Below are 21650 nucleotides of genomic sequence, written 5' to 3' on the forward strand. Positions count from 1 at the left end.
CCTCATTCTTTAGCGTTGGCACTTGCGAGTGTAGGACACGAGTGCCATTTTATGTGACCACCTGTCCCTATCTACCACAAGATTCTGCAAGCATTGAGAGTAAAAGCATGGATTTGACCTCCTCCAGTATACCATTGTTTCATGAGTATCTACTATCAAATGTCCACAAACATTACATACTATGCACATAGGAACAAATTTATATGAATTTAGCAATATTTAATTGATTAAACCATAAATTTACATTATCAATGAATCAAATGCTTACTCCGAAGTGTGGTATAAACACCTATGCAATACAATGATGGAGCACTTTATTTATTGCTAATTAAAAAATCACAATACATTTTAAACTAATATATATTACACCACAAATATGGAGAAACAACATAAAAAATGTTATATACTTAGTTCCCTGGTTCTCTTCCCTTATACAAATGAAGGCAAATCACGAATTATAATTATAAAAAATGCAAATAACAAATGGTCAGTGAATAGGGCCATTAACTGGGCTGCGTCATTTTTTGGTTTGTAAGAACATCATTACGAGCGCTTCCTTGTTGACTATCAAGCAGGATCTTTTAACATTTGACCAACCTTGTTGGCTATCAAGCAGGGTCTGTCCAAAGTTTGTTCTACAAAACAGATTTCCCGGGAAATTATTAATTGGACGAAACACGTAGTTGTAAATCTTTATAGTTATGGTGCCATTGTGATAGATATCAGATTTCTCGTAGCCCGTAAATTAGTTATTGATCTCGTCATATAGGAAAATAATCATTTGTCTGATTTTTAAGCAAAATAACTTGCTCAGAATAATCTTCCACACAAGCATAACAGTAACGCGAGTAAAGAACATGAAATATTTGGGGGATGAAATAGTTGAAGCTAAAGTGTGACTCCCAAAACTGATTAGCTCCTTATTATATCTGCTGATACCACTAACTAAATTCTACTACAGTGATTCCAAAATGCACTGGGAAAAGGAAATAAATAAAATAACTTAGTTGAATTAATTAAATTGGCTAGAAAAATTGGCTAGACCTGGTCCCTCCATTGCACTATATTCATAGTTACATACATGCAATGATTAGTGCATCTAGCTCTAATTTCGCCATATCCAACAAATCACAAGTTCGAGTTTTACCATACTATATAAATAAAAATGTAACATGAAAATTAAGAAATACATTTTAATAATCAATTGGACAATGATGGTTGATCCAATATGTTAAATGACTTTTAATAAATGAAACATGGAAAAATATCGAAATGCTTATAAGCTAATTTACAGACAATAAAAACAATAAAATACTAGCATTAATTCCAAACCAGTTTTGCTCCTCTGTTTAGTAGCATTCTTTCCTCCAAATCATACAAAAACAGAAGAATTATTAATACTTTTGACCTATGTACAGTGTTTTTTCATTTTCTTTTCTTGAGCAAAAATCTACTGAACATACTTTGAACGAATGCAATATTTCGATTCTGGTTGACACAGCCAGTGTCGTCTATCTTAGTTTAGCTCTCGTCATTATGTCAAAAAATACCACAACCAATATGTGAAGGGTTCAAGGGTCACTGTTAATATAAATGCATGCTCATTTTCCAGAAAATGAAAAGCATCTAGCACCAAATAAAGTATTAAGACCTATATAAAGAATTACCTGTCAAACTAAAATCTCTGATTAGAATTTCAGCCTTATATTCTACTTCAATTCATTTTCAGATAGTTTTTGCCTCAGGTTCTTCAGAGCATCCACTACTTCTGCATCAAGATTGTGCTTCAATAATCTACCTTGAAAAGAAGTGGATCTGTACGTAATAACACAAATAAGCAAACCAATCAGGAAGACCTGTCATTGTAATACCGTAGTGTGTATTCATAACACCAACACAAGCTGCACAATAGAAGAGTTGATTCAATTCAAGGGCAAAAACGTAATGTGCTACATTTTAACAATGCAAAACATCCAAATTTTAAAGGTCTCTTTTCATTTTTATTTCTTTATTGGAAATTTGTTTTTATTTGGAGGCATGGGGACAAGAAGCCCATCAAGAATTAAAATGCAAGCATAAATATAAGGAAAAAAGGTACTGGTTAAGAAATTAAAAGAGGAAAGCTTTTATTAAATGCACGCCTACTGTGATTTGGAATGGCATTCTCACTATGTTTTCCAATAAAACTTTTTATTTTTTGATTCCTTAACCAGTTTATTAAGGGCATTAATTAGCAAGATCCTATATATAAACTCAGATAAGTAGATGTTCATTAAGGAGATTTGTGTCTGTAACAAAAGATCACAATAAATTATACTGGTTTATAAATTAGCAGTGCATTAATATCACATGTCAAGTTGCATAGGTATCCATACACTAACTCATAAACCATACTGTGAAAAATCATAAAAGGCATAATCAAGCCATATTTCAGACAAAAAATAAATATTTCTCAAGATTATTGCAGATGGGGTGCACCTTTGTTCTTGAAGCATCCTTTCAACCTCCTTTTGTGATGCCTTGATCTATTACCCAAAAAATTAATAATAAACAAGACCATGTAAAATATCATTGAAGGACATAAAAATTCACCAGGCTTGTCAAAGTAATCAAATATTAGGATTTATGAACCAGTTTAATTGCTTGTTTATGTAATTTTAAGTTATGTATTTTACACTATTAAATCTAATACTCCATCGGAAAACCTGGGATTTTAAATGTGAAAAGTAAACCAGACAATATAAGAAAAAATTTAGGAGGGGAAAGCATACAGAACAATTCTGCCTCAAATTAATGTTTTACCTCAGTAACCAATGCCTTGCAATTCCAGACAAAGGCTCCCTGAAAGTAAGTGACTGTGTAAATCTTTTGCACCAAAATCAGAGCATAATACAGATATTGTTACTTTATATTTGGGTGATGGTATTTATCAGCATTTAAAAAATCATGATAATATCCGAGAATGAGAATTTTTTTTTATGCAGAAATTAAATAGCTTGCCAAGTTTAATACTAATAACTGGAAAAGAATTGAGAAGATAATCGACAATCAAGTTGCTTCTTTCTATATCACTCAAGTTTTCAATTTATTGGAAGGATGCATACTGCTCCATGTGCTGCGTGCTGCTGACAGTGATCAGAAGTGACAACCCAGACTTTGGGGCAACCATCCTCCCTTAAAGCTGAAACCTAAAATCAGTATAGAATATCACTGTTAAGTTCCATTCAAAGAATAAGAGGAAATGAAAGATGTATGTTCATAAAGATGAGGCAATTCTCTGTTGGTAGTGTCAATTTCAGTGCAAGAAGATTCACTTAATGAAAGTAAAAGTGAAGCACTGTATTATAATTGATTTAAGGGGATGACCTTGATTCTCTCATTAAAACACTGTAAAGTTACATGCCTCACATCATTACAATTCAAGGTCCACCTGTGCAGGAAATAATCTTATTTTACATACTGGGACTTTAGATGCTACATTTTAATCACTGTTTGAATTTCACATTTAAAAGCAAGCGGAGCAGGAGATTCTAGTATATCTGGAAGCAGGATCAAAAGAAAATTTGAAAAACAAAATCCCACTTGAATAGCCATAGATCTAGAGGATGTTTGAAAGAGTTTATTTGAGCTTATAGAAGTGGGCTTAGGACATTCTTATAAATTTTTTACAGTTTATTTCAATGAGATTCATGTGAATAACTTACCAAAATAAGCTCTTTTTAACTTATTCTATTAAGTTTCACAGTCAAACTTTTAAATAAATTTTTATTTGATAAGAACTTATTAAATAAGTATTTAATTAAGTCGTTTACCGATGTGCACTCCTAGCATGTCAAAGACAGTAAAATTCATATTTCTATAGAAGAAACTCTCCAAAAAACCATGATAATAAATCATAGTAAGATTGCATATGGGAACTATAGCAACCTATAGGAACTATATCTAACCTCTTTTTCAATCCACGTATCAGCACATGTTTCACCAGAGAAAACAACATCAACACTGCAAAATGGCCAAACTACAAGTTTGGAGCTAAGAATAATTTTAAAATGTAAAATGAAATGTTACAAGACAGATATTTTGTCACAACAGTTAAAAGCAAATGATAGTCAGAAAGAATATCTTTACACCTCCCATGATAACATTAATTGGAATTATCATGCTCTTAGGCTTGTTCAATTAATCATTTTGTAGTATGCAATACTTAAAGTAGCTGCAAGAGGGATAAGACTTGATTTTATTGGTTGGGGTACATGATTGTTCATATTTAGCAAAGCAATTTTTCCTAGTTAATTTCATTAATGAACAAGACTTCAATAGGATAAATAGATATGTGGAGGTAAACCTCCATGGCTAGCTTCTTAGAGGGATTATAGTCACTTAGGCCATTGAAGTGTGACACAACAGCAGGTTTGTGATGAACTTGCGGTAGGTTAATTATCAATTTTCTGCAAGCAGTCCAACCTATGAATTTGTTTGACTACTTACGGTTGGCTTGGGGTGTTTAACACCTCACCTTCCTCATGTTAGGAGGTGCTCACCCTGTGATATATTCTTAGCCAAACACAGTCTGGTGCTGAATGTGCCAAGGAACTCAAATTTGGTCACTAGGAACCCAAAGACAGTGCTTGCACAAGCGACATCTAGTGGATGAAGTAAAAGGACCGTCGGGAACAGAAATGTGGCTATTTTCATGACAAATTCTTGCAAAATGTTATTTAGGTAAACCAAAATGGTCCTTCGCAACTAATGGTATGAAAAAGCAAAAAGTAGCAGTCAAAAACTGTATGTTAGCTCCAAAAGCGTACCCTGCAAAATTTTCCTTGTGAGTGGGGAGTCCTGACATCATTGCATCAAACACAACAACCACTTTCACCTCTGTATAATTGAACAGATAATGAAAACATGTATTAACACAGACAATAGAAACCAAATTCCACGGCAACATCAAACAATAAAAAATAACTTGCAACAGTGACTTGCGGAGATTGATAGGGTAAAAGGTAGAAACCTCTAAGCATGCTAAAGGTTACAAGCTCATCAATGAGTTTTTGGCGAGCAATATCAAGTCTTCCTTTCATAAAATGTTTCTTGAGCTTCATCCAATAGCCACATACATTATAGCCATCTACAAGCAATACAGGGACCGCATTGTCTATGCCCTCCAGATTTGTACTGTGGGATATAGATTTTAGCAGAATGAGAGAATGTTATTATAGAAGCATGAAAAGGTGTTAGTAGCAGTGACTTACTAGTAGAGGGAGGAGGTGGGATCACGATAGAGGTCATTGTAGCTGTCACCAAGATCCTCCTTCTCCACCTTCTTCCTGCGGTAACTGGTAGAAGGCCTGGGAGTGCTAGAGTTTCGTTTTTGGAAGTTCTATTAAACAAAGTAGAAATGAGGACGAGGTTAGGTTCGGTTGGTTTAATGGAATTACGAATTATAGAAGGCAATGAAGGTACCTTCCAAAGCTTTAAGAAGTGGAGGTTTTGCTTGACGTTTGATGTGATTCTTGGAGGAGCGGATTCAGAATCCTGTTTAAGAAATCTGAAAATGAATAAAATAACGAGCAAGTTGCAGAGTGTGAGTACAAGTAGAAGAAGAAACCTGTGCCTCTCGCTGCTTCTTGCTTTTGGCCACAACGATGCTGTGTCTATGGATGTGGCTGTGAGTATGAGTAGAAGCAGCAGCATTGTGATTGGAATCAGGCAATCCCAGTGATAGTGCTAACCAACAAGATGATGGAACCGTTTTCAATTTCATAGCCCCCACTAACCACCATCAATCTTATTCTTTCTTCATTTTGTTTTTGTTATTCTCCTAATTCAACTTCACCCCTTACCACCATTCTCATCCTCTCAAATAATTATTAATAACAGTTTTCTTTTATTTTCTTTTTTGTGGTTCTGCGGTTTGGGTTGCACCAATTCAATTTGAAATGGCCTGGGCCTGGGCCTCTGGTTTCATCATCAATAATAAGAGTAGGAGTATTTTCCAGGGCCCGTTTGCTCTACCATCACGACCCATGTCCATGTGATTACACACAGACGATACATTAATAACATTTGAGAAATTTTAACTATAAAAAATCATTTTATAATGTGTGACCTATGATACACCATAACCAATAATAAATAGTAAATTTTTATTAAAAATTATAGTATTTAATATTATCAATATATTGAATTATAGCCTGGGATACACAATAGAAAATTTGTAAAAACCAAGTTCACTTACTTTTGAAAAATAAAACTTAATTAAATTAAAATATTTGAAAAAGTAAAATCACATGTAACCTAAATTAAAAAGAAATGAAAATGCAATTAAATAATGTGTAATGTTATATGATTTATTTAGTTATTGGGCTTCCCCACAGGCCAGATTTGGATAAGAACTAGTTCTTCTAGTGTGATATTTGAACACAAGTGCTACTTTTCTCGCCCCATTGTGATATTGATTGTAGGGCTGTCCAAACATGTCTAATAATGCCGAGTCCCACCTTTTGCTTGGTGGGGCTGGATGTACATTACTGGTCTGTGGATGGATATGGAATAGCCATGTGTAGGAAATAGGCAACAGCTTACAAGGTTCCAAAGTCATATTCTAGGTTCCGAGTGGACTCATGGTGCTATGTTATGTGAACTATATAAGCTTTCCCTAAGTATTATGTAACACATTAATAATGTAGTTGCGCTGGCAGAATTCAAAGATAGTGATGTTACAATTGACCATTGGCCTGTTCCCCCTTGTCAAGGGAGAGAGGTTGGGCTTCAACTCCCCACGGAGTAGGTTGTTGATTTTTATGAGAATTAAGGCTTATTAGGGTTGGAAATGTGGAAGACAGTCCATGATCCTCTACTTTTTCTTGCTTAAATCTGACCCTTCACCTTTTAGGATTAAATGTAGTGATTGTAACCATTGGGGAAGCATGTGTCAGTTCTATAGCTTTAGGGTCACAGTTCTTGCTAACCCATGTTTTAAGAATACTAGTAAATAAAAAGTTTTTAATGAAATTGGGCTGAGAATACATTTAAAATTATGGGGGGAAAAAAAAAAGTATGATTAGCATATCATATGTGCATCTTCATTTTTATTCTTCACCTTCTGGGCTAAATGACAAGATATGGAATCTAAATCCATGAACATTTCCTTTGCCGCTTCAAGTTATTGAAACTTGTGCTACATTTTTGGGTTTGATGCATGAAAAGCAAGAACCGATCTCCTTTTCATATTTTCCCAATGAGCATTGTCTTTAAGTGGATTATCTTGATGATAGGTATCCTTAGACACATCGTGTAAGGAATAATTAAACTTGATATTCAAAATTCTTTCCCCCTTCCCACACTGTTCTCTTCTTTTTTGGATGGTATATGGCAATGATTGGTTTGGAGAAAAGCAGTCCGATGGTCTGCTTTGTCATAAATTTTTTCAAAATTTTACTAAGCATTGTAAGGCAGGATCAGTTGGCAATGTGTGTCATGTTGGAAACAGGACAACCTGGACATATAGATCTATACAAAATGAGATGATTTATCTAATTAAGCAAGTTGGAGCTCCTTAATGGTATTGTTTCCTATTTTGAATTTCAATTTACAGTTGTCAGATGTAATATAAATTTATGTTCAGATTTAAGATTTGTCATACATAGTATGCTAGCATTAGTCAGTATTAAAGTGGGTCTTAAAAGAAGCTCAAAGGGAATTTCACAGGCAAAAAAGGGGGTAAAAAGGAGAAAAAAAAAATCTTAATGCACTGTCATAGTATGCTAGTTCTCTTAACAAGAACTGCATACAGGCCAGGGAAACAAAATTCTGTGTATATCCCTCAGCAGTTGAACCTGAAGCAGCGAAGACCCTTATAAATAATTAAGGCCTTGCTGCAGCGAACTAGTCTTTTCTCTTTGTACGATGAAGTTAAGATTTGTCAATATGCCATAACAGTGTTTATAAGAGTTGGACAATCTTCCTGTCTTAAGTTTTAAGCTTAGTTTAATTCTAACCCGGTGTTATAGTCAATTCATGTTTCAATCTTGGGGTGTGTAAAGATATCTTTACAATTTGGACAATCCTCCCTCATTAAGGTTGAGTTAGGCTGAATTCAATTTGAATAGAAATAATGATTGCATTTTTTGTTTATAATTTTTCACAAGGTGGATGTAATTATACTGCGCTTATAATCAATCCAGTTTGATCAATTTCTTGCTTTGGTTATAAAAGTAGCTGTCTTTTTGAAAGTCACATACATTGTACACATGTATATCACTTATCATAGGGTAACGTTGTTGTCACTTTGTTAATTTGGTGAAAGGAGCACTGGGTGCCCACTTTGGTCCTCAACTGCTCCACACACTTGAAGCATGTGAAATTGAACAGAAGTGTGGTTAAATCTTAGATATAATATAAAAAAGCCAAAGAGTGTGCAGTGTAGAAAGAAGTTTTTGCTGAAATGGAATGGGAAGTCAGTTGTTGGTACCACACCTAACGTTACGCTAAGGACAATCCCAAATACCGTGCCAAAGAGTTCATTGGGACCGGTTCTGCTTGCCTTGCTGTTTGAAATGCAATCCAGCACTATCAACTATCATGGCACGTGACTGGGGCCTTAGATTGGAAAGTTTTGGAGAGAACAATAAATAAGAATATAATACACTTTTTTATTCACTAGAATCGTATAAGTTATAACCATACACCATACGGTTCAAACAATCATATAACATGTTTTTCTAGCTCCAAAATTCCTTAGTTAGACTATGCATGGTAATGGAAATTCCTTGCTTTGCTCTAATCTTGTTTTTTATTTGCTTTGTTATATATTAGTTTGTGTGTGAGTTCGTTATATTTTTCTTTTCTAATCTTTTGTTCCACTCCAAAAAGCCACCAACACTCCATGTGCATCATATTTTCTAGCCTTGTTCTTGCTGCTTTTTTGGAAGAAAAGAATCTATCTTTTATCTAGAGAGAGGGTTATTGTTCTAATCATGTAAGGTTCTTCTGGCACTGCATGTGCAGCAATCACCTCTGCCCACTTCATATTATTTTGCACTTCTCAACCTCTCTTTAAGCCACTCATCACACAACACAACACAGCACAACCTTTCCTTCTTTTATATATATATATATGCCTTTCAATTTACCAAGTGTTTTATTGTCACAAAGAAATTTAACACTTGCAGGCAATTGATACCGGGCAGTGCCACGATGAACAGCAGTCCTGCGCCATGCACCCGTTCCTGGTGAATACCAAAACTTAACTGAGCATTTTGATTCCTCAGGAGAATATTTGGTTCATTGTTACAATGGATTTTCTTTGTTCTTGAACTGAACTCTCATGGTGATTTTGTTAAAGGTCTATTAGTGAGGACTCCCTCAGAAGGTATGTGCAGTTTGCTAGTGAGAGCTGCATACAGGAGTTATTGGCAGCTTCAGACACAAACAGAGGAAATGGCAATGATGGATGGAAGGTGCTTACTCTTGACAATGGTGTAGAGATATCAAAACGAAGGTCAGACTCACTTCACACGTTTCGCAGCCGTTGGGTTCTTAGATCTGTCACTCCGCAACAGTTCATCACTGTGGCCAATGCCATTGATGCTGCAAAGGTGAATATCAATTTTCTCATGGAAAAGAAAGAAAAAGCTGAACCATAAGTAGGAGGCTTAGGAGGATTAGATTCCTATCCAGCATGGTGAAAAGAAAACTTTTGTCTCTAGCGTTGTCCTTAATCCTATTTTTATTCTTAGTTTGTGGCTGACATCCATAGGAATGACAAAAAATTGCACAATACCTTGTCTTTTACTTTCTTTTTTTATTCCTCTCTTTTTACATTACATGCTCATGCTTTTGATTAGATAGTTCCTTGATTATATTCTGATCATGGCTTTTGAACTATTTTATTAAGCCAGCAATGGGACTCTGATCTGGTGGAAGCCAGGTACATAAAGGATCTTGAAGACAACCTCAGCATAATTCGTCTTAGGTTTGGAGATAACTCCAAGCCTCTATTCAGGAATAGAGAATTCATTGTGTATGAGCGCCGTGAGACCATGGAAGATGGCACCTTGGTTAGTACTATACTAAGAATGCTATCAAGCACAAAGCATATCTTATATTGCTTTAATACCTCAAAATTTTCTCTTGATAAAGTGTGAGTCTTTCAAATCATTAAAGCAAAATGTTAACCGGGTGGTGTTATAGGTGGTAGCAGTTGCTTCACTGCCAAAGGAAATAGCTGCAGGGTTACATCCGAAGCAAAGTAATGCAATCAGAGGATTGTTGCTACAGTCAGGGTGGGTAGTAGAGAAGCTTGAAGATAATTCATGTGTGGTCACTTATGTTGTTCAGGTAATTACTTATATTCATCTTAGAATAACATAAGCTCTAGTTTCTTGTTTCTTCACAAGCACTAACACAAGAATGGGATCTTAACTCATGCCTTTGTTTTTCTTGCAGCTGGATCCTGCAGGATGGCTGCCCAAGTGCTTTGTCAATCGGTTTAATACAAAACTGGTTATGATCATTGAAAATCTTAGGAAATTAGCCCAAGCATGTCCAAGTGAAGGTGAAATTTGATTAGTTTGTAAAGTTGGAAAGCAAGCAAGTGTAACCAAGTATAGTATTAATGTCCATTATTTATATTTACTTACTACTATTTTATAGATAAATAGAATTAATTGAGCAAATTTCAGCATTCAATGAAAAATTTAAGGTTGTACTTAGCATATCACAACTCAGCAAGATAGAGGCCCTTGGGCTCTGTTTTCTCATATTATGGTATCAAACGCTAAATCGTGAGCACGGAAAACAAGAAGGATTAATCTTTGCCACGGAAAAAGGAAAATTTGGATTAAAGAAAGGGTGAAAACGACACACAATTCAGATATGTTTAAAATGCAATATCAAACGGAATAGTATAAAGTATGGACATGGATAAACAAATTTTAAAAAATTATACAATCCGGCAATACTATTGTAAAATTATTATCTTAAATTAGAAAAAAATGATATTCTAAAATAATATATTAGTAGTACTTTAAGTTTGGATTTAGTATATGAAAATTTTTCTTAAAAAGAATTAGTCTCAATATAAAACTAATATTTTCAATTTGAATATAGTAAAAGATACTTATTGTTTAAAAAAATTATAAAAAGTAATAAAGTATTATATATTTATCCATTATCCTACTATTTTTATTTGTACCAATATATATATATATATATATGAAATACAATTGAAAATGTCTAAAAGTATTTGATATTTTAAAATGGATATGTTTATTTTTAAGATGTTTAAATAATGTAAGTGTTCCCGGTTGACACAGTATTTATAAATCTTGACCTTTATAACGTGTATACATGGGCAAGGATTAATTTATTTTTCTTGATAACATTTTATAAATATTAAATTTTATCATTTAATCGTTGAACAAAATGAAACATTTATGTTGATCATGCATGCATGTTAAGTTTTAAATAAATTAAATATTTGTAAATATAGAATTTATAAATAGCATTTACTTATATTTTAATAAGTAATATTAATCATTAAAATAAAATTATCTAATAATTTGTTAATTAATTTTCCAATTTATATAAATTTTTTTATTTCAGTAAAAATGTATGATTCCAATTAATTAATAATTAAAAATATTTTTATTTAATTTAAGAATTAGCGAGCACTATGTTAACAGATGAGAGCATCTTGCTTTCTGCTTTCACCAAGTGGACTACAAATTGGATTCCACTATTGGCGTAACCCCCTTTTACTTTAGTGTTCCCTATCAATACATAAAGCATTATAGTCGACAATTGCTCCCATTGTGTGTTTTCAAATTCACTCATTTCCAACCAACCTTTTATTATTTTTTATTAATATTTATATTCTATGTAAATCTTTTAATTGTATAGAATCCGAGTTTAATTAGGTTGATACGGGTTAGCATTAGCTTAAAAAATCTTAACAAATTTAACACAGCTCAATGAAATTTAATTGCCAATCCATGATAAATTGAAGTAATATTATTTGAGAAGAACAAAAAGAGTAGATTAAGAAAAATTCTTACTTTTGATAATAAGGAAGAATGATAAAAATAGGCTACATATCAGGTAATAATTAGTTAACTGCTTAATCATCTTATTAAATTGGCATTTGTGAATTATAGCTTCAGGTCTTTTAGGATAGCTAGTAATAGGCTATTGGTCTAACAAATTACAATTAAAAGATATCTGTCACATAAATATTAATACAGAAAGTAACATGTCCCCATAAAATAATAATCTTAAAATAAAAAGGTGGAAATAACTATACGAACAAATAAAAGAAGCTAACAGGACATGTCTTTATGCATTTGCACAAAGGTTTCTGATATATTTAACTGTTTAGAAACAGATAAAGAACATTTTTAGACAATTTTTTGTACAAAATACATAGAAAAAGGTTAACTTTAAAAACTGTACCTATCTAACGAGTACAGTTAAAGATTGATTACAAGCGACTTTGGTAAGGAGCTAATGATATTAGTTAACCAAGATAAAGTAAAAGTGTTGGATATGTCCCATATTCGTTTTCAATACAGATCATCTGTTCCTGTAAGGCCGTAAGCCGTAATCCCATTTGGGATGTACCATTAATTCTTATGATTACTATATAAAGATTTTACAAAAAGAGATTCGTAATCAGCTACATTATCGTTCCTTTGTTCTGTAGCTATCAATGCTTTGCACTTAACTTCACGCTTAGTGGTTACCTCTGATTTTATCATCATAGATGCTTCCTCAGTCTTACTTATTGCCTTTTTGTTTTTAGAAAAATGGGACAAAATTTGGAACTCACTGAGTCAATATACATTTAATTACATTCATGCGATACGTTATAGTTGAAATGTTCACATGCTAACTTGCATGTCGTTTAGTGCATACGTTGAAACCTCACCTTTTTTATTTTTCCTTTCTGATTATGAGTATATATATTGAGAGTGAAAATGTTAATAAGATATAAAATTACATTGATATAAACACACAAAAGTTTACAACAAAGTTATAAACTCGTTCAGGATTTGATCCCAAACAAAGAATATAAAGACACCTCACCAAGATTATTTTTTAAATAAGGAGAAAAGTAAACTCAACCACTTGATTCAGCAAACAATAATTCCGAAATCGATCGTGAGCGTAAAACTGTTTAGTCAAAGGAATTTAATTATATTTCATAGTTGCTAGCCAATAAATAAAGTAATCAATGAGCCTAATCTAGCTCTTATGGGATCCAATTAATAATTTATGGCTAATTTATATAAATTAATTATACGTGAGCGAGTAAGCGAGTAGGGTGAGAACTGAGTCATTGAGATACACACTGTGCTATAATAAGGCACTGAATGCTTAAAAATAGTTGACCACGCTTGTGTGTATATATATATATATAAAATAAAGATAACAATAAATGAGTAATATAATAAGAAAAAAACAACAGATATAATAAGTGTAGAGCTGATAAATTGAACTCAATTTTTTTAAGGCAACACATGAAAGACAGATCAGCTCAAATGGAACAAATAACTCATTTTACTGGTGTGTAAAATTTACAATGTGAAAAAATTAGGATTAAGTCAAATATTACATATGCAAACAAACAATAAAAATATTAATTTTCAATTATGTTTTTATTTTTACGCATTTTTTAAAATATTTTTTATACTTGTCACAAATAAATAATAGTAATAAACATTATATTAGGAAGCTGATATAAATAAGAATATTGATTGATGACATTTCTGATTCTGTGTTTTTTTAATTTTTAAAGTACACAGATAATAAAAAGAAACACATGCAATTTATCTCTTCCTTGAATGTGTATCGCAACATTAATTTTCTTTTCACTGTCCTTAAAATTACATAAACACTGTTCACCATTGCGCCTCTAGCCTTCCACCACTTCGATGGTTTCTCTTCTGACCCCATTTGAGATGAACAAGACATGGGAAACGAAGCTCACAATGAAGAACTTGAAAGTGGGGACCATGTCATTCTAAGGCTATAACAGCTACATACATATATGTATACAGAGGATCAACATTTATGAAGGATTTAAGCAAACAAAATATACTTGAGTTTGATTGCATGTACTCCTAGCGACATGGAAGTCCTGCACTCAAATCAAAGGAGTCGTTGCTATTATAAGGATGGCTGGAACTGCCTCGGCTTACATCCTCGTAACTAGAAGAGATGAATGGTGATTCATCGGTGGGGTTTGAACCAGCTAACTTCAATATGTTTTCGATTTCTCTTACCACTTCACTCATTTTAGGCCTGTCAGCACCTGACTCTTCAACACATTTCATGGTCATATCCACAAACTTCTCAAAACCACTCACTGGGGATGCTAAACCAATTTTTGGGTCAATTGTTTCGTGAAGACCATATAACTCTTTTGTCTTATCAAGTGCTTTCCTCACCTCTTTCACAATATACTTCCCTTTTTCTATTGGCCTTCTTGCAGATATCAGCTCCAACATTAGCACTCCAAAGCTATACACATCACTCTTCTCAGTCAATTGTTGAGACATATAATACTCTGGATCCAAGTAACCCTACATCAAAATCATGACCATCCATTCTCAGCATTCAAGTTTTTTATTTATACCATTTTCTTGAATACATATAATTTTCGCCACTCCAAACAATCACATTCAACCTTAACCTTTTAGTAAAACAAGGTCACTTTCTCCTTAGTAATTACTAATAATCTCACTTTTTTCAGCCAAATTAAAATTTGTCACATTTTACTAGGTAAACTGTAAAGGTTTAGAAGTTACTATACTAACCATTGTTCCTTTAACTTGAGTGGTAACATGATCTTTTTCGCAATCAACCATAGATTTGGAGAGACCAAAATCAGCAACTTTAGCATTTAGGCGCTCATCCAACAAAATATTATTTGATTTGATGTCCCTGTGTATGATCGGAGGATTGACAAGTTCGTGAAGATAAGCCAAACCCCGGGCAGTGCCAAGGGCAACTTTTAGCCTTCCAATCCAATCCAATCTAATTCCTGACTTCCCTGCATATACACCACATATATACTCAATAGACTTTTCTGTAGGTCCAATTGTAGTATAAGAGAGATGCTGGAAAGAAAGCAATATCTGACACATGTCATGCAGGTATGAATGAGTAATAGAATTGAATATTATAGAAGAAAGATGCTAATTGGCAAGGTGTAGTTCAGGTGCAGTAATGAAGCAGTATGAAAATATTGGACTAAATTTTGCTGAAGGTAAACAGGTGGAGTGGACATAGTACCTAAGAGAGTATCCTTTAAAGATCCATTTGGAACATACTCATAAATTAGCATTTGTTCTCCTTGTTCAAAGCAGAACCCCAAAAGAGTGACCAGATTCTTGTGATTTACCCTTGATAGGAGCTCAATCTCAGCTTTAAACTCAAGCTTTCCTTGCATGGATTCTTTCTGAGCTCGTTTTATTGCTACCAGTTGTCCATTGGGAAGGGTTCCCTTATAAACCTGTAGACATTTAAACATTAGCAAGTTGGTTTACATATTATAAACATACGTGAAACTATGTTAAAGTTTCTAATACTATGATGTTCATATATCTTTCCAAGTGACTAGTGATTACTAAAACCGGGGCAGTCTCATTCACCAAATGCATGGATAGTAGGACTGCTCTTATTTTAGTGGATAATTGTGCTATCATACTAAGTTTTTTTTTTACAATGAAATGTTTGCATAACAAGCGCATGACTAACGGAATATCTAAAAATAGTTTTCATTGAAAAAATTGAAAAAAGAAACAACTTCGTTGATGACAAACACATAAAAATGAAGTTTTTTAAACATGCATGTAGCTAAACACCTAGATCAAATTAGCGCATTTTAGCTTAAAATTAACATTCAAGACCTTCCCAAAACCCCCAGATCCAATATCATTGGCTTGAGAAAAACTTTTGGTGTATTTTTTAAGCTCTTCAAATGAAAACATCCTGGCTTCTTTCAACTGAGGGATGCCACTGTTGCTCTCAGCTGTATCCCAGCGTCCTGCATTTTGTGAAGTTTAACAATGTAAATTACCTCAGTAGCATGTGCGTGAATAGAATGCCAGAGCTAACTGCTAACTAAAGAGTTATCTTACTGAAAGGATTGCTTTGATCAATAGCTTTTTCAGCCCTTTTCTTCTGTCGGAAGGCATAAACACCTGCTAGGAGTAATAACAGTAGCAGGACTGAACCACCAACTGCTGCTCCAATTATGATTCCAATGTTAATTGAAGATTTACTCGACTCCATCGATTCTTACACAAAATAAGAAAGGAAGAGAAAAAGATTATCTTAAGTGGAATTTAGTACAATCAATTTTATTATAACTGTGAGTTAAAGAAATATATACCAAAGTGTGCATATTTATCTGCAATAAAATAAAATGGTCCAAAAACTTTAGGAGGCTTAAAAGTTTGGTTGCCTATCAGAAAACCAATGATAAAAGCCCCTGTTTGATTGAAATGATCTTGTCCTGATGGGAAGACTTGTAAATTCAATTTAAGATACTGATTTGAATCCTTAGTTGGATGACTCAACGAAACCGAATCCACTGGTAGATAATGAGACTTAAAAGACTTCATAAGAGAATCCTCAAGCATTAAGTAGTAAGTTTTGTTATCTAGATCTGAAAAGGAAGGTGCTCTGAAAGCAAAGGTTCCCGTGTATGGATATGCGCATACACAGTTGGGACTAGAAATCTGTTCTGAACTGCAGGGACCAGGCTGGCAGTTATTTGGTGGTGTTGTGTATGAGGCACCAGGTTGAATATTGGAGCAGTAGCTCGCTCCTTCTCCAGTTTCTAGGCAAATTGGGTTATCTTTAAGTCTGCAAGTAAAAGTGCAGTTAAACCAAAGGTGCAATTCTTAAATCTACTACTGCATACAAAAGAAACACGTTAAAACCACCAAATTAACAATTCTATGCTATGACATACAAAAAAATGCAGCAATCATTACAACGTATGACTTACATTATCTTGACGTTTGAAGCTACATCTTTTTGCATAAAGTTGTCAACTGAATTAGTCTCCAGATCAATAAGTCGGAGCTGGTTGCTGTAGGAGGAGCCGATATACAAGGTTCCGTTTATTTTGTTGTCTTTTAGCACCCTATGATCAGATGTTAGGATACAAATGTTAGATATTACCGTTTCAAGGACCACTACGTATAACTATTTGCATTTGAGTTCAGAATTCACAGGACTCTACTGTTGAGCATGAATTCTCAGTCCTCATTATCCATTATAAAGGAACTCTCGCTCATCAAGACGGGTGTACTTACAGAGTCTGTAAACTGACGAGACTAAACAAAGAAGTTGGAACCTGTCCTTGAAGTTGTGTTCTCTCCATTTTTCTGACATGATAAACAAGAGCTATCTGTGTAACTGAACTCAAGTCTTGAAATCAGAAAGAGAGAGAGAGAGAGAGAGAGTAGTGAAAGGTCAAAGAAGTGCACAATGAAAGACGTACAATGTTGTTAAGGACTTGAGAGTTGAAAACCATTCTGGAAAATCCAAATGCTTAAAACTATTGTTGCTCATGTCCCTTCAAAATAGATTAAAAAAGTTACTCATTATTACAAAGTATCTGTGAATATGAATGACAGAGGGTACAAACCATAATAACAGAAAAAAAAAGTATAATTATCATAGCTGAATGCTTTGCAAATTACAGGTAGCTGAGAGCATTCATTCCAGTAAGGTTTGGCAGGGAACCAAACAGCTTATTGTTGGACAAGTACCTGAAATGGATGAGTTAAAGCCAAAAAAGTTACACTTTTCCAGTAAAAGTATGCATATGATAAAACGTAATGTTGTTTGACAAGTTCTTTATGTTTGCTTACAGATCTTGAACATTCGTAAGATTGTTGATGTTTGGAGGCACAGTTCCGCTTAATGAATTACGATCTAAACGCCTATACCAACAACAGAATATTAATGGTAGAAGCAGAAAAAAGTCATTAATCTTGTTTGAGGATTAATATAGACACTTACACCACCTCCAGACTCTGAACTAGTCCAAGTGTATCTGGAATGTTGCCAGTGAGTTTATTACTTTCCAATAGCCTGCCCAAAATGATTTTCAGATTGACAGTTATATATTTTAACATGGAAGGCTTTACAAAAGCATTTACATAGTTTACAAAAATAAAGCTAGATAATTCAACATAATTTACATAGGTCCATTTAGGGGTAAGCTTCTTCACAAGTAATTATAGAAAAAGAAAATTAATATAAAAAAATGAATAATTTTTTTATAAGATGAAATTAATTTATGCTTCTCAAAGTTTAAAAAAATTAAATGAAATAGTTTCTAAGAAATATAAGTTAATTTGAACTTATAATTCATTTCACTACTAAATTTTTACTTCAATAAATACTTATTAAGAAATTTATCCAAAATTAAACTATAGTAAGAATGGTCTAGCAGAAAAATAGGTAAAAATATGTTGAATCATAAGCCTGTGACAAGCAAAGATGACAATGGACAGAGTAACAGTATCAATTCCTATTATCATGCTTCCCTAAACAGCACTACAGCAACGTGATCCACGTTTCCATATTCACTAGATACTTAAAGCTCTGTATCTTTCTCCATTGCTCCTAGTTCAGATAAGTAAAATTTAATTTTCAAACTAAAAATATAAATATAGTAAGAACTTCCAATATTAATATATTAAAATCCAAATTATAAATTATATAGGTCTGTATATATAGAGAGAGTACTATTGAGCGGTCATTATCTTGTTAGGGATATATTTTTGTTGATATCCCATACGATACTATAACCGTTGGCATTCATAGTTGCAAGAGCACTTCATTATTGTAGAAGCTTGTACCAATTTTTCTATGCAATACATGCTACACTTGTTCAATTATATTGTTTAAATTCAATGTTAAAACGGTTCTTACACATGAATGAGAGCCATTTCCCCGCTAAAAAGTTGAGGAGGAATACTGCCTGAGAGATTATTCTTCCCAAGATGACTGTATATGATGGAAACATGTTGATGGATTTTGTTGAGTACAAAGCAAATCATATTTAGATAACATTATTAAGCCAACTTTGACTTACAAATGCTTGGCATGGTGTAACTTATCAAGACCAGATATGCTTCCACTAGATACTGGGATGGGCCCTTCAAGCTGATTCTCAGCTAAATCCAACCAAGAAAGCTTTGATAGGTTACCAATGGAATTTGGAATATTTCCACTAAAGCTATTGGAATTTAAAGATCTGCAATTCAATGTGAATGATTTAGACTATGATCCAAGGTATATCATTGCATTACAAAAGCTAAAGATAAAGATGCCTTAGTGATATGTCAGAAGCCTCTGGTAGAAAGTAGAAAATTCAATACAAATAAAACATGAATCCATTCTTACAAGAAAGGAGTTCCTGCAGTTTTCCTATGCTGTCCGGAATAAGACCATTGAAGTTACAACCAACTAGAATTCTGTTGACAAATGAGAAAGCATATGTAGTGTCAGAATTGTTTTATCAGCACTAATTAAGATTTGTGTTACTAGTTCACCAATCCATAGTAATGCATTACAAGGTTGACAGCTTGGTCAACTCTCCAATTGTTTGTGGAAGCGTCCCAGTTAAGTCCTTGTTGTTAGATAGATCTCTATAAGAGAAAAACCAGTAATTATTTCAGGCAGAAAAAGAAAATTCAAGAAGTGAAAAAGAGGTCAAACGATAACAAATAACATACATACAAAGTCTCCAATTAAGATTACATTCTTAAAATAGCATACTTACAAAATCTCCAATTCAGATAGGGATCCAATATCTCCAGAAAGCTGGCCAGCCAAACCAATGCTTGATAATGTTCTGAAATACTAGCAAACAAGTTAATCTCTCAAACGTAAATTCAGGAGAAGGGAACAACAATTTGAGCACATAGTAAGAATCACTACATCGATGTAACACGTGAATCCTCGCACTTAATTCCATCCCAATCATTACAAGGATCTGAACCCACCCAACTATTAGGGGTGTTCTTCAAGTTATCCATAAGAGACAAAAGGGTGGTCACTGCATTAGAAATTACAGCGACAAATTATTAAGAATATAATTCAATCTTTGAAATCTTATACATGGAGTTCCCCAACTTTTGATTGCTCTCAAATACGTGCAGAAGAAATAATTAATACTGAAAAACTTATTCTAAAACTTGCTAGACACAAAGTTGGTTCATCTTAAACCTCTCTATGTTTTCTAGTTCTACCAACTAAAGCAGGTTCGGTGCTTCTGGTTTTGAACTTACTTAAGCTTAGTTCTACAGATTATAAACATTTTAATAAAAGAACATTATAATAAACATGGCACTTCACATGTCAAGAAAAGGATCAAATATAGATAGAAAACTGAACTCACAATCCTCATTAGCTGTTTCTCCTTCTGCAACCAACAAATAATTAAAAACAAGCAGCAGAACTACTAATATTCTTTCACTCATTATTAACATAAAATAACTCTCAAAGACCTCACTACTCTGATAACTTAGCTATGTTGAATAAATAAAATCCTTTCCTATCCGCCTTCCAACCAAATTGACTCAATATGCATCAAAATTGGAGTCAACAATAAGCTAAAAGAGTAGAAGGAAAAGTCAAGAAATGATGAACTGGACATTAAAGATTTTTCTCCCAAGTTCCTGTCACATTTAGTATCAGATACATTCACTCAGGTTGACTTACGTACATCAGAGTTGCTCATAAATTACTGTAGAATTTTATTATACGTTGATCAAAATACCCATTTTTAGTCCTCTCTTATTTTATTTAATTAGTTGACATAATTTTAAATTTATTATCTATACAATTATTAAATGAAGATATAGATGGACAAAAAATGACCAAGCCTTGAATTTCTAATAAAGTGACAATAATTTTGAAACGAAGAAAAAAGTCTAAATAATTTAAGTCTCGTTACGGAGTATCAGTCAAGGAAAAACAAGCTTTTAATAAAAGTTAACCAGTGCATTAAGGATATTAGATAAAAAATTTAAATAAAATATTAATTTAATGCATACGTATAATGATTTAAATTTAATTTTTATTTTATTGAAAATGAAACTGAGAGTGCATAAAAAGATGATAATTGAACGCAAATAACATTTTTTAATGAAAGTTTAAAATGTAGTATCAACATTTGCCTTGTCCCATTGTAAGAACAGGAGAAAGATAGCAAAACATGTGATGGTTGAAAGAAAAAGTGAAGGTATTAATAGACTCACCATACTTGTCACTGTCAGCGTGGGCTAGAAGGCATTGAATTCGTTAGCTAAGTTAGATAGCTACTGGAATCGTTGACGTAGTCATCTTGCTAAGCTTTGAATGCTCAACCTCATCTCTTTACTGATTCTCAGCATTTATGCCAGCATTAAATTCAGTTTAATGCTTAATGCAGCACTCAAATTACGATTTGGTTTGTGAAAAAACAGTAAGAACAGTGAAAAAAAATTAAGTATGCTTATTGATATAACAGTTTATAATTGGATAATACTATTTTTTACTGTATATTTAAATTAACTTATATTAAATATGCTATACTTTTTTTATTATTTTAAAATGAGATAAAATTATTTTTCACT

At 33.2% G+C, this 21650-nt stretch overlaps 3 protein-coding genes across 11 annotated transcripts; 1 reads left to right on the forward strand and 2 right to left on the reverse strand.

Moving 5' to 3' along the window:
• Positions 1-290: 290 nt before the first annotated feature.
• On the reverse strand, positions 291-5894 carry LOC113846029 (uncharacterized protein YacP). Of its 5 annotated transcripts, XR_003501611.1 has the most exons (12): positions 5845-5894; positions 5609-5806; positions 5464-5535; positions 5253-5380; positions 5012-5175; positions 4809-4878; positions 3948-4002; positions 3105-3188; positions 2803-2841; positions 2466-2525; positions 1668-1815; positions 316-635 (listed from the first exon to the last, which is right to left on the reverse strand). XR_003501611.1 is itself a non-coding variant. In XM_027473834.1 (11 exons), the coding sequence occupies exons 1-10, from the start codon at positions 5762-5764 to the stop codon at positions 1710-1712; spliced, it is 921 nt and encodes a 306-aa protein (XP_027329635.1). In that variant the 5' UTR covers positions 5765-5861; the 3' UTR covers positions 291-635; positions 1668-1709. The 5 variants fall into 5 exon arrangements, 3 of the variants coding, with proteins under 3 accessions (XP_027329635.1, XP_027329637.1, XP_027329636.1); XM_027473834.1 differs by having other exon boundaries at positions 291-635; positions 2479-2525; positions 5609-5861; XR_003501612.1 differs by lacking the exon at positions 2466-2525.
• Positions 5895-8502: 2608 nt separating this feature from the next.
• Positions 8503-10760, forward strand: LOC113847795 (START domain-containing protein 10). Of its 5 annotated transcripts, none has more exons than XM_027477080.1 (6): positions 8503-8759; positions 9190-9233; positions 9347-9599; positions 9903-10061; positions 10195-10341; positions 10450-10760. In XM_027477080.1, the coding sequence occupies exons 1-6, from the start codon at positions 8751-8753 to the stop codon at positions 10567-10569; spliced, it is 732 nt and encodes a 243-aa protein (XP_027332881.1). In that variant the 5' UTR covers positions 8503-8750; the 3' UTR covers positions 10570-10760. The 5 variants fall into 5 exon arrangements, with proteins under 5 accessions (XP_027332881.1, XP_027332878.1, XP_027332882.1 ...); XM_027477077.1 differs by having other exon boundaries at positions 8503-8757; positions 9157-9233; XM_027477081.1 differs by having other exon boundaries at positions 8503-8757; positions 9174-9233.
• Positions 10761-13811: 3051 nt separating this feature from the next.
• On the reverse strand, positions 13812-20696 carry LOC113848538 (probable leucine-rich repeat receptor-like protein kinase At5g49770). The gene is made up of 19 exons (XM_027478118.1): positions 20432-20696; positions 19972-20089; positions 19814-19885; positions 19605-19679; positions 19410-19505; positions 19124-19285; positions 18961-19035; positions 18043-18114; positions 17892-17963; positions 17721-17789; positions 17519-17593; positions 17331-17402; positions 17021-17158; positions 16400-16875; positions 16146-16304; positions 15915-16051; positions 15298-15517; positions 14820-15055; positions 13812-14585 (listed from the first exon to the last, which is right to left on the reverse strand). Exons 1-19 carry the CDS (start codon positions 20520-20522, stop codon positions 14124-14126), a joined length of 2877 nt encoding a protein of 958 aa, XP_027333919.1. The 5' UTR covers positions 20523-20696; the 3' UTR covers positions 13812-14123.
• Between the last annotated feature and the right edge of the window lie 954 nt (positions 20697-21650).

This window comes from Abrus precatorius, unplaced genomic scaffold (genome assembly GCF_003935025.1).
Source record: "Abrus precatorius isolate BTA unplaced genomic scaffold, Abrus_2018 Scaffold8, whole genome shotgun sequence".
NCBI lineage: Eukaryota > Viridiplantae > Streptophyta > Magnoliopsida > Fabales > Fabaceae > Abrus > Abrus precatorius.